The sequence below is a fragment of the Sciurus carolinensis genome, chromosome 19, assembly GCF_902686445.1.
Source record: "Sciurus carolinensis chromosome 19, mSciCar1.2, whole genome shotgun sequence".
Taxonomy (NCBI): domain Eukaryota; kingdom Metazoa; phylum Chordata; class Mammalia; order Rodentia; family Sciuridae; genus Sciurus; species Sciurus carolinensis.
Window position 1 is genome coordinate 30,466,538 of NC_062231.1, and position 12,975 is coordinate 30,479,512.

The 12,975-nt window shown below is 56.0% G+C and overlaps 1 protein-coding gene across 2 annotated transcripts in view; it reads left to right on the top strand.

Moving 5' to 3' along the window:
• Suclg2 (succinate-CoA ligase GDP-forming subunit beta) overlaps positions 1–12,975 on the top strand; it is a 204,990-nt gene that overhangs the window by 134,253 nt on the left and 57,762 nt on the right. For both annotated transcript variants that reach the window (XM_047535047.1, XM_047535048.1), the window contains exons 8-9: positions 5,695–5,856; positions 7,842–7,984. In XM_047535047.1, coding sequence (XP_047391003.1) covers positions 5,695–5,856; positions 7,842–7,984 — 305 coding nt within the window. The remainder of the gene's footprint in view (positions 1–5,694; positions 5,857–7,841; positions 7,985–12,975) is intronic.

The following is a 12,975-nucleotide window of genomic DNA, read 5'->3' on the forward strand; positions in this document are numbered from 1 at the left end:
CACACCCGCTCACGGTGAGCCTGGGAGCTTTGCCAGCCGCCTCTGCTTCCACCAGCACCGTGCAACAGGAGACACTGGCATGGTTGAGCTCACCCGCTTCAGGAAGTCTCCTGCCCAGGCTGGCTGGCAGGGAAGCACCAGAGCTGGTTCATACCAGCTGTTTACATGGTCAAGGTCAAGGTCAGGACTTTGGGTAGTGCAGCTTTGTAGACGGAGGCAGTAGGCAGGGAAGCTCTTTATGTTTAATAGCAAATCCAAACCCGTTTCTCCCGGGACCGTCCTCATGAGTACACTTCCATGGCCAGCACACATGGACTCTTCCCATGCTGACCAACCCTGGCCCCAGTTAGTGACTTAGAGCTGAACTGTCTATGTACCTGTGGAGTCAGGTCTCACCTGCTAGGGCTCAGTCCTGACACTGTGTATGTACCTGTGGAGTCAGGTCTCACCTGCTAGGGCTCAGTCCTGACACTGTGTATGTACCTGTGGAGTCAGGTCTCACCTGCTAGGGCTCAGTCCTGACACTGTGTATGTACCTGTGGAGTCAGGTCTCACCTGCTAGGGCTCAGTCCTGACACTGTATATGTACCTGTGGAGTCAGGTCCTACCTGCTAGGGCTCAGTTCTGACACTGTCTACCTGTGGAGTCAGGTCTCACCTGCTAGGGCTCAGTCCTGACACTGTCTACCTGTGGAGTCAGGTCTCACCTGCTAGGGCTCAGTTCTGACACTGTCTACCTGTGGAGTCAGGTCTCACCTGCTGGGGCTCAGTCCTGACACTGTCCACCTGTGGAGTCAGGTCTCACCTGCTAGGGCTCAATCCTGACACTGTGTATGTACCTGTGGAGTCAGGTCTCACCTGCTAGGGCTCAGTTCTGACACTGTGTATGTACCTGTGGAGTCAGGTCCTACCTGCTAGGGCTCAGTTCTGACACTGTATGTACCTGTGGAGTCAGGTCTCACCTGCTGGGGCTCAGTCCTGACACTGTCTACCTGTGGAGTCAGGTCTCACCTGCTAGGGCTCAGTCCTGACACTGTCTACCTGTGGAGTCAGGTCCTACCTGCTAGGGCTCAGTCCTGACACTGTGTATGTACCTGTGGAGTCAGGTCTCACCTGCTAGGGCTCAGTCCTGACACTGTGTATGTACCTGTGGAGTCAGGTCTCACCTGCTAGGGCTCAGTCCTGACACTGTCTACCTGTGGAGTCAGGTCTCACCTGCTAGGGCTCAGTCCTGACACTGTCTACCTGTGGAGTCAGGTCTCACCTGCTAGGGCTCAGTCCTGACACTGTCTACCTGTGGAGTCAGGTCCTACCTGCTAGGGCTCAGTCCTGACACTGTGTATGTACCTGTGGAGTCAGGTCTCACCTGCTAGGGCTCAGTTCTGACACTGTGTATGTACCTGTGGAGTCAGGTCTCACCTGCTAGGGCTCAGTCATGACACTGTCTACCTGTGGAGTCAGGTCTCACCTGCTAGGGCTCAGTCCTGACACTGTATATGTACCTGTGGAGTCAGGTCCTACCTGCTAGGGCTCAGTTCTGACACTGTCTACCTGTGGAGTCAGGTCTCACCTGCTAGGGCTCAGTCCTGACACTGTCTACCTGTGGAGTCAGGTCCTACCTGCTAGGGCTCAGTCCTGACACTGTGTATGCACCTGTGGAGTCAGGTCTCACCTGCTAGGGCTCAGTTCTGACACTGTGTATTTACCTGTGGAGTCAGGTCCTACCTGCTAGGGCTCAGTTCTGACACTGTATGTACCTGTGGAGTCAGGTCTCACCTGCTGGGGCTCAGTCCTGACACTGTCTACCTGTGGAGTCAGGTCTCACCTGCTAGGGCTCAATCCTGACACTGTGTATGTACCTGTGGAGTCAGGTCTCACCTGCTAGGGCTCAGTCCTGACACTGTGTATGTACCTGTGGAGTCAGGTCTCACCTGCTAGGGCTCAGTTCTGACACTGTGGAGTCAGGTCTCACCTGCTAGGGCTCAGTTCTGACACTGTCTACCTGTGGAGTCAGGTCTCACCTGCTAGGGCTCAGTCCTGACACTGTCCACCTGTGGAGTCAGGTCTCACCTGCTAGGGCTCAATCCTGACACTGTGTATGTACCTGTGGAGTCAGGTCTCACCTGCTAGGGCTCAGTTCTGACACTGTGTATGTACCTGTGGAGTCAGGTCCTACCTGCTAGGGCTCAGTTCTGACACTGTATGTACCTGTGGAGTCAGGTCTCACCTGCTGGGGCTCAGTCCTGACACTGTCTACCTGTGGAGTCAGGTCTCACCTGCTAGGGCTCAGTCCTGACACTGTGTATGTACCTGTGGAGTCAGGTCTCACCTGCTAGGGCTCAGTCCTGACACTGTGTATGTACTGTGGAGTCAGGTCTCACCTGCTGGGGCTCAGTTCTGACACTGTGGAGTCAGGTCTCACCTGCTAGGGCTCAGTCCTGACACTGTCTACCTGTGGAGTCAGGTCTCACCTGCTAGGGCTCAATCCTGATACTGTGTATGTACCTGTGGAGTCAGGTCTCACCTGCTGGGGCTCAGTTCTGACACTGTGGAGTCAGGTCTCACCTGCTAGGGCTCAGTCCTGACACTGTCTATCTGTGGAGTCAGGTCTCACCTGCTGGGGCTCAGTCCTGACACTGTATATGTACCTGTGGAGTCAGGTCTCACCTGCTAGGGCTCAGTCCTGACACTGTCTACCTATGGAGTCAGGTCTCACCTGCTAGGGCTCAGTCCTGACACTGTCTACCTGTGGAGTCAGGTCTCACCTGCTGGGGCTCAGTCCTGACACTGTCTACCTGTGGAGTCAGGTCTCACCTACTAGGACTTGGTCCTAACACTATGTACCTGTGGAGTCAGGTCCTACCTGGTAGGACTTGGTCTCACAGGACTTCCCTCTCCTTACTTAAGAATCCAATCACAAATCTAATCTCTGGTACCCTGACCAACCTGTTACTGAGTGGGGGTCTTGTGACCCCCTGAGAAGGACAGGGTGTGGCATGAGGGGTGAGGTGCCTCCTGTGCACCCAGTCCAGCAGCCTTCCCTGCACCTTCTTGTGCCCCTTGACGGAAGCTATTCAAACCCTGTCCTGGGTTCTTATGGGCTTCATCCCATACGAATGATCCATTATCCACTCACCTCCCGCCCTGTGCCCTCCCTAACTCAAACCCCAGCCTGGTCCCATCCTCATGCCGCCAGAGATTGCCTCTGCAGGTCAAGAGATCTCCTGCTCTCCCCCTGGAAATTCCAGGGATTCAGGGCTCGTGTTGCTGGGCTGCAGACCAGTATTGTCACCGAAGCTCCCCTAGACCAGTCCTTCAACTCTTCCCCGGAAGGACGTGCATCTTAGATCTCTGCTAAGAAATGGGGGTGAAGACTAAGTTACATTTCTTAATTCACAAATTGCAGTAGCACAGCCTAAGAATACTACACAGGTGTAACAAACTCATGTCTGAGGGTGCCCCAACCGAAGAGCTGGGCCCTAACGGGGCACTGTTGTCTTTTACTCCCCTTTTGTCTCCCAAGTCTCCACCTGGATATGTGTGTACCCACCTAATTATGCCTCTTGGTTTCCTCTTCGGGGAGGGAGCAGCTGGCCAGGACCCTGGAGGCTGCTGACCAGGCAGGCGTATCCCTGGGATGGTCCTCCAGTGAGCTGCTTTTGTGCTGGGGCCGTGATCCTCCACCCACCTGCTGCAGGACAGCGGTCGGTGTGGCCTGGCTTTGCAGGCAGTGAGTGCAGCCTGCCTTCTGAGCTTTGCATGCATATCCATTAATTATCTCTCCCAAGCAGTCCGTGCAGTTGTCTTTGTAAGGGGCAGAGATTAGCTTGGAACTGTTTTGATTTACTGGCTTATTGATCTTGACCAAGAATTCTTTTATTTGAAACTCTTCACTTGGAAAGTCAATTTGATAGCCTTTGACCATTCATTTTGAAGGTGTCAGTTACAAGTAGTCTTGCCAGTGAGTAATGGAGGAGCCGAAATTACTAATAAATTAATTAGAATGTATTTATAAACCCGCTGGAAAGCCAAGAATGAAGTTGCTTTTCTATTGATTATTATACCGGTCATTAACTGCTGAGAAAATGCCGTTGTAGCAAGCGGAGACTTTGGCCAGTTCCTTTGGTAATTATGGGGTTCTGTCATTACGATTTCAGTGTTCTGGAAGGTAATTACTCATTCACCGCAAGTGCTCTGTGTGGGCAGAGTGGTGGGCGTTCTGGCAAGATGGGGGACGCGAGTGGACGCGGCTCCCACAGGGTTCTCTCCTGTCGGTCAGTGCTCCCCTAAGTGAGTCCCGGTCTGGGTTTCGTCTGTCAGGTTTTGGCAGACGTCAGCACGTAGTGCTTGGATCCCTGGTAGGGAGAGCCTCGGGAAGCCCTCTCCCTCGGGGCTGACCCAGGGATGCCAGAATGGCCCCAGGGACGCCAGAATGCAGGGTGCATTCCTAGGAGGCCATTAGACTCCGCAGCGGCAGCCTCTGCCTTCCAGTGGGACGGGCCAGGTAGCTCTTCCTCCTTCAAGGGCTGGTACCCTCAGCAGTGCCGGGACAGAGACACTGGACTCGCTCAAATCTGGCTGCCAGTCAGTGTCAGAGTTAAGTAGAATCTGGTAAGATGGCGGGATCTCACCGTACTCTGTGCTCGCGAAAGCAGCCAAGGCGTTGGGACCCTGTGTACACGCCCGCCCACCCACTGCTGCCGGCCCGCAGCTCCACACAGAGGCCTCTGCAGATCGGGACTGTGCCGGGAGTCCGTGCCCGCGGTGCAGGGAGTCTCGCTGTGTCCGGAGCCCTTGCACCAGGCCTGGGGGTGCTGCAGCGGCAGAGGGTGTGAGTGGGCTGTGGGTGCCTGGGGGCCTGGCCTGGGCTGGACCGTCTGTCCTGGTGTCTGTAGGTCAAGGCAGGAGTCAGAGTGGCCCTGCTGACCTGGGAGCTGAAGGTCAGGGGCCTGGGGTGGCCGCTCCCATTGTTCAGATGGGGAAAACTGAGACCCAGGGAGGAACTGGGTGATGTCCGCCAAGGTCAGGGTTAGTGATGCGCCCTGGAGATGGCAGAGAGCGTGGGTTTCAGGTGCTCCCAGAGAGGGAAGAAACTGAGAAGGAAAATGTGTCCCCGTGTCCGCCTAGCCACTTAAGTCACGTGTGTAGCCACCGACACGTCCTGTTGTGCACACGAGTGCCTTCAACTTTTATTCAAAAAATTCAATACGGAGAAAGTCGAGCGTTGACGATCAAATAAAGAATCATGTATTCTGGCCCGATGTCCTTTCCCTAAAGGAGCGCACTGATAGAAATTCACCACGTCAGAAGAGGATTGGGAGGACAGAATGGTGACTTTGCTTCTCACCTCTTCCAGCTGGAGGATCAGAAGGGGGGCTCGGCCGGCGAGGCATAAGATGCAACACCCAGCGAACATGAGAGCCCAGCCGTGTGGGCCGAGCCCACCAGGGGCCGCCCTGGGTGATGGCAGCCTCTGTGGGCGCCGCTGGGACAGAGACCAGTGGGTCTGGAACTCAGGCCCTTGAGGGCAGTGCCCCGTTGTCCCTGGCCCCAGGGTTTGAGTTCAGAAGCCGCAGCAGCCTCCCTGCCTGTGCCCGAGGGCGGCAGCGTCTGGCTTACCGCTCGTCTGCCGGCCCCCAGGGCTGACGCGCAGGTCCCCGGTGGACACTCAGCATGCCTCTCTTCTCTTCATTAGTTGTCTGCTTTGACGCCAAGATTAACTTCGACGACAATGCCGAGTTCCGACAGAAGGACATCTTTGCCATGGACGACAAGTCGGAGAACGAGCCCATCGAGAACGAAGCTGCCCGCTACGACCTGAAGTACATCGGGCTGGACGGGAACATCGCCTGCTTTGGTGAGCACCCGGGTCGGCAGAGTGTTTGCTGGATTCTGACGGAATTCAGCAGCCCAGAGTTCTCGGGTATTGGTTGCCAAGAGCAGGTAAGCGCGGAGCTTCTGCAGGCAGGCGTCTTAGGGAGCCATGCAGTCTTCTCAGAGTTCATTTTGAGGGCTGTGGCTACAGCCAGGGGAGCACTGGTCAGTCCCGAGAGAGGTCCTGGGTTTGACCCCAGAACCCGCCCCCCAGGGAAAGCTCTCCTTGGTCAGCGCCCACTGGCCTAGAGCAGGCTTCTCAGCCTGGCGCTCCCGAGGTGTGGGTGTTTCTGTGCTGGACAGGCTGCCCCAGGGCTGAGGTCAGCCGTTTTCCCGCGTGCTCGTATTCCTACCCAGCTCCGTGGTGAAAGGCACAGCCCAAGCTGGTGCACAGCCTCCCTGGTGGAGAATCACGGACCCGAGCACCCGCCTGCACTTGGATTGGTGAATTGGTGAAACAGCCTTTGCCCCAGGACTCAGTGCCGCTGTGCTGGGACCCTTAGGGAGATTCGGGTTCAAAACAAAATTGCTGTTTCAAAGGAAGAAGACCCTCCCAGCTTCCGTGGTAACCGAATGACAGCTTGTTAACAGGACCTGCTTCCTTCTCAGTGGAAGTGGCTTATTCAGCGTAGCTCAGGATGGGTCTGTAGAGAGGCAGTACCTCTCAGTTACTCTGCACAGCTCACCGTGTGGAGATTTACACACTCCTGACTTAATTGCACAAGACCGTGTTTCTAGTAGAAACAATTCGTTGCTCTGGAAACTGAGGTCTTCATCTTAATGGAATTAAAATGGAAAAAGATTTGCTGCTCATTAAACCAACAGTGTCCCTGCATTCAGAACTGAAGCGACCTCTTCCCATGGTTTGCTGTTCAGTACAGTAGAAGATGACACCCGCTTACCAGTGACCCCGAAGCGCTGGCTCTGTGCTGGGGCAGTCACCATAACGTGGCCGATCTCTCAGAGTCGGATCCCGATAAGCTCATGTGCTGCCGGTGTTTGTCGGCACTTGGAGCGGGGAAGATAGTGTGTGTTGGGAGCAAATTGGATGCAGAGTCTCTGCAGCCTCTGCAGGAATGTTCCCGAATGGACCTAGGAGCAGCCTCCAGAGCTCCCATTCACAGGTTTCAGATTGCTCCAAGATCCTGTGTAAACCATTTTATCTTAGTTGCCCGAGGCTTAATTAAATTAGTCACAGTCTTAGGCTTGTCAGGGGAATTCAAGGGTCAGAAAAAGTGAAGGCCTTTTACCTTGAGGGTTCAGGAAGTTGACCCTGCCTCTGTCCTTCCCTCCTCCCCCCCTCCATCCCCCCTCCCTCCCTCCATCCTCTTCTCCATCCCCCTTCCCTCTCCCCCTCCCCCTCCCCCTTCCTTTCTTCTTTTTTCTTTCTAACCTGAGGAAAGCAATTACACATAATTAAGCTAAGAAATGCAATTGATCAATAATACTTAGCTCTGGAAATAAGAATTTCAATGTTAAAACCCTTTACTTGCTTGCTTCAGAAAGACTGCTAAAAGGTCGCCCAATGTGGGCGCTGTCTTAAGGAGCGGGTTGTGGCGACCCTTGCTGCAGCGATTGGCAGAGGAGGGGCAGAGCGCTGTGGGGTCGGCCTTCGGGACCCAGGGCTGCCTCCTAGGGAGCCCTTGTGAGAGGCACATTCTTGCAGGCAGGGTGGGAGGGGCTCCCCGCCTCTCTCCAGCCCCTGGACCTCTGGAGTGCCTGACCGCCTCCACTCTGGCTCCTCCTTCCTCCCTGCCTCCTACCTGGACCTCCCTCTCCCCACGTGGTCCTGTTCCCACTTTGAAGTCCTCTCCTGAGTCTGCATCACAGGCTTGCCTGCACTTACCTGGTGGAGCGGAGCCCCTCAGGCGGGCGTGGGCCGGGAGTGGCGGCTCTCCTGTGGACGCTGGGGCGCAGCCCCGGGCCTCGTCCTCTCTGAGCACCTCCTGTCTCCTTTGTGTCCGGCAGTGAACGGCGCGGGACTCGCCATGGCCACCTGCGACATCATCTTCCTCAACGGCGGCAGGCCAGCCAACTTCCTGGATCTTGGCGGTGGGGTGAAGGAAACTCAAGTGTACCAAGCTTTCAAACTGCTCACCTCGGATCCCAAGGTAACCCGTCTCTCAGGCGACGGCGGAGAGCAGGCTGGTTCCTGCTGCTGCCCAGGGACAGGCACGTGGGCTTTGCCGCAAGCGGGAGCCCAGACTCTGCCGTGCCACACTCGTGGATCGAGCTCTCTGCGTGGGTGAAAGGCTGGTGCGCGGCCCCAGGACCTCGTTTTGGAGGCTGGGGAGGTGGATGGACATAAATAAGACACAGCATGTCACCCAGTGAAGCATTGCTGGCCTAAATCCCGGGCGGGCGACGCACATACACCACAGCCCCTGGTCCTGTGCCTGCCTGGCCTGGAGAGGGTTCAGCGCTGTACCAGTACAGCAGGTGTGACCGTGTGTGCCTGCGGGATGTGACGGCTCCTGCTCGGGGCTCTCGGCTCCGTCTCGACCTTTCAGTTAGCATCACATTCTCAAAGTCCAGCAGGGCCGCAGGTGGTTTCCCGTCCAGCGCTGCTTCCTTCTCTCTCTCACCTAGAACTGGTAGCTGCACCCACGGTAGGTGACTGCAGGCACTCGGATACCCAGTCAGCTTAGCAACGCGTTCAGCACCAGTTTGCTTTATTTCAACTCCGCTCAGCAGTTTGGGGGATGCTCTGTACATACCACGCCGACAGTTTTTTGAGTGTCTGATACGTGTTTGCATTTAATCCTCTTAACAGGACTGTGAGGTTGATATATGCCACAAGCATTGGACATCTCAATATTGTTAGGGCATCTACTAAATTGTTACTAAACTATCTGATCTGTCCCCAGAGAATCATGAATGAAAACAGTACCAGAGTTAGGTTTTTAACTTTTTTAAACATTTTTTAGTTGTCGATGGACCTTTTATTTTATTTATTTATTTATATCTGGTGCTGAGAATTGAACCCAGTGCCTCATGCGTGCTGGGCAAGCGCTCCACCACTGAGCCACATCGCTGGCCCCGGAGCTGGGTGTTTGTAGGAAACGCAGTGTGAAGCTGAGGTGGAAGCTCCCCATCCGTGAGCAGCCCGCAGCAGCCCGCTGGGGTTCCCGCGCGTGGGGGTTTCTGTTGGTGGCACTCCTGCGTGCCTCTCACGTTCTTCATGGTGGGTGCTGTCTGAGGGCGGCTCACCGGTTTCCTCTCTTCTGAGTGACAGTAAGTGGTAAGTGCTGTTAGCTGCTCCCTTCCCTTCTCCTTGGGGTCGGAGGTGGAGCGTCCTGAAGTCCAAGGTCACCCACCTTGTGCAGCGTGTTTGCAGAGGAAGGCCTTTCTGTCTTGTGGCTCTTCCCATGGGCGAGGAGGGGCACCCGCCGCCCGCAGCCTTTATTGATTCCCTGACCCTCCCTCCTGCTTCTTTCTGAGGGAGGAATCGTTTTCCTCCCAGAGATTCCAAAACGAGTTTAAATCTGTAGAAACCGTGGACCTGACACACGGCTCCTCCTGCTGCCTCAGCCTCAAGGCCCAGGGGACGATGGCTGTAAGTACTGGGCGTTCAGCATCCACTGAACTGCAGCGCCCTGCGGGGACGGGTCTCCCAGGACGGTCAGAGGGTTTTCTTTGAGATCTCCTGGGCAGAGGATCTGGAATTTTAATTTTGTAAGAGGACAGGGGGTGGGGACGGGTCCGCGGCAGAGCGGTGTTGTCGTTGCCGTTGTGAGGACGTCCTCTGAAGTGCTGGCTGCAGCTCGTGGAGCGTCTTCGAGTATTTGAACTCTGTCGACTCGCATGGGATGTGAGAGCGCTTTTATTTCCCTCGTGCTGTATCAGGAAAACGAAGCACAGAGCTTCTCCCCGTGTGCGTCCGAGTCTTGAGGTCTAGAGCCGTTAGAAAGCACGGAGCTGTGGTGGAGTTTTCACCTGGCGCCGCTTCACGCCATCCGGAGGCGTCAGAAACGGGACAGAGGAGCTGGCTTCGCGGGGAGGCTGATGGAGCTCCGGCAGTACTTATATCAGGCGGAAGCCGTGCACCTGCCCAGAAGCAGAGGCTCCCAAGAGCCAGAGCTAATTGCCTCCGCAGTATCGATCTCGCGCTAGGTGTGAGGACTCGTCAGGTGCATATCCCGAAAATCACAAAAGGCCTGTTAGTGTTGGACTTAAATGAACTGATAGTAACAGCTACTCGTCCCAGGTCAACATGATCCTATTGATCCTGTAAAGCACAGATCATTCCAGAAAACTACTCCTCGTGGACACATTTGCACGGATGGTGTCGGCCACAGAGCAGTGCGTTCCAGCCTGCGCCCGCGTGCTGGTTTCCTCCTGGACCTCACACAGGCATCTCCACCAGGGTGCTGCTGCTTTGTTCTAACACGTGGAACGGAGCCCCCGTGCCAAGCCGCCTGCAGCAAGGCAGCCCACCTGCAGCCAGTCCTGCCAAGGGGCCTCGTGGAGACCTCGCCGCGACTTCGTCTGCAGGCTGACTGGAGAGCAGACGCCTCCGTGAGCGGGTTCTGCTGGTGCAAGGGGAGATCCGATCTCTTCCTCCTTTCCATCTGCAGAGTCCTAAGCTCCCGCACTCCTGAAATCTCAGGCAGGGAAGAGGACGTAGGGGGGAGCCCGGGAGGGCTCGAACGCCTTTCTGGGGAGACCCTTGGCGAGCGCCTTCCTTCACCTTCGCGTCTGCCCGCTCTGCGTTCCCTTGTGCTTGTGGCTCTGGCTTCGCTCCCAGGCGTCAGGAATGAGCAGGGGCTGTGAGCAGGGCTGTGGAGAGCAGGGCAGAGGACCGCTGGCCCGACTTGCTCCGACCTCCATCTGCTGCCTCTGGGGCCCAGTTCTCAGGGCCGGTGGCGAGGGAGTGGCATGGTGCTGCCCACACACCTAGCCTGGGCTGAGGAGGGCGTCCCTCGGGGGCTCTGCTGCCGCTCTGCCTGGGTTTTCCTGCCGTCCCACTTCGTGGAGTGGGCCTTGGATGCGTTACGTAACCTCCGAGTGCCTCAGTTTCCCTCATTTGTGCAGCGGTGGAACAGTGGGCACTTACAGGGTTGTTGAGTCAGGTGCACCGCAGCGCGCGTGGTGCTGATGGTGTTGTTGGAGTCTAACCTGCACGTGGAGAGCACACACTTTGCCGGCTCCTCATGAAGGAAGCGTGCCCGTGAGGCTTTCCACCAGGTCCAGAGGTGGACTGGGTGGGGCCAGCTCCCCTAAGGTGCTCTGCACTCCCCGCCCTTCCCCGTCTGCGTTCCCTGGAAGGTGGCCGCTGCCCTCACCCAGGAGCGGGGATCTGTCCCACCTGGTCTGAGCGTGATCTGAACGCTGCCTTAGGACCTGAGCCCTCCTCCTGTCCCTTGTCAGCTGCAGTCGAGGTTTTGGTCAGCGTGTCCTCACTGTGACCAGCACGCCCACAGGAGCTGCTTAGGGGAGGAGACGTGGGCTTCCGCTCACAGTTTCAGAGGTCTGTAGAGGGTTGGCCTCGATGCTGTGGCCCACGGAGGCGGAGGGGCATGGCGGAGGAAAGCTGCCCAACTCACGGAGGGCTCAGGAAGCAGAGAGAGCTCTGCTCACCACAAACACATTGTGGACCCCAAAGCCATGTCCCCAGGGACCCACTGCCTCCAGCCACAGCCCACCTGCCTACAGGTACCACCCAGCTAGGACAGTCAAGTGGATTAATCTGCTGATAGTCCACTCGCACCACCTCTGGACACTCTGTATCTGCAGGAGCTTGGGGACCCTCACGTCCTGCCATGATAGGCACCCGCGGGGCGTGTGCAGCGGGACGCCTGCTCTCGGGCTGGGGAGGTGTCACGCGTTCACCAGGCCTTTGGATGCACTCTCTAGACATCTTCTGCTGTGCCTGCTCAGCAGACGTGGAGACCATACCTGCAGCTCTGTTGAATACCAGCTTGGCAAACCTTCCCGAGGCACAGAGAAAACTTCAGTTTGTGTGTTATGAGTGTTTCCTTCTTTGTCGTTTCTGAGACGTAGACATCTGTCCGTGTCATGCACATCTGTCTGCAGGAAAGAGGGGGCCAAACAGGCGCCTATGATCAGTGTCAGTACACGTGCTGCTCAGAGTTGAGGGAAGGTAAAAATGATTCGCTGACTCGCAATAACTCTCCACTCAGACCACCAAGGAGACGCACTTCCATGAAGAGGGCAGAGTCACATTTGAAAGAGCCACAAAATATCACTTGGCATAAGTTTGAGGGGACGCCGGCTCACTTGGCGTGTACTCCGAAGTCCTCAGAATCTCAGGCTAGAGCGGTAATGCTGCATGCCCTAGTTTCAGTATTAGTTTTATGCAAATAGTATAAATTTTAATAAGTATGTTTTGGGATTAATATGTGCCAAATGCCTCATGTTTTAAAATTATTGTACGGTTAGAGTATATGAACCATAAACAGAAGGTCATCTTTTTCTCTTAGTTCACAGTTAGATCAGAGGCATGGGGCTGTTTAAAGATAAACTGAGATAAAATTCCAGAGAGTTTATTTGAACAAACAGCAGTTTGTGAGTTTGACATCTCCAAACCAGAGGTGGTACTGGGGCTCCATGGGGGGACGTGAGGGGAAGCCCTTTATAGGGTGAACCCAGATACAAGGCAAAGGCAGCGTCCCACTGGTGACAGTCACACGGCCGCTTTAGGGTCTGTCCTGCTGGCAGGTCCTGCTTCTGTAATGGTAGCTTAGTGGGCTTAGTTAGTTCCAGTGTTCTACAGGACACGGCTCAGGCCTTCCCTCGTGTCTGTCAGTGGGGTGAGGCCACGGGCGGCCATGTGCACCTTGGCCCACCGGCTTTGTGTTAGCAGAGCCAGACCCGTTTCAGCACATGCTCCTGTGCTGGCTGCTGTGCCCCCAGCGGGTGGGCTTCTGGCAGGAGTGTGGTGACCACCCGGGTTCCTGTTGTCACATCCTGCTGGAACACAGGCCTTGATGAGAGTCGAGGGGTGGGTTGCGGGCAGCCTTCTCTGTGGAGACCGTCCACTGACCGTCTAAGAAGACGGCAGCTGGTCTGCTCGAGTCCGCAGCCTGCGACGCGGTCTCTGTCTCACTTAGAAGGTTCCACCTTTCTTCTTTTGGGGCGG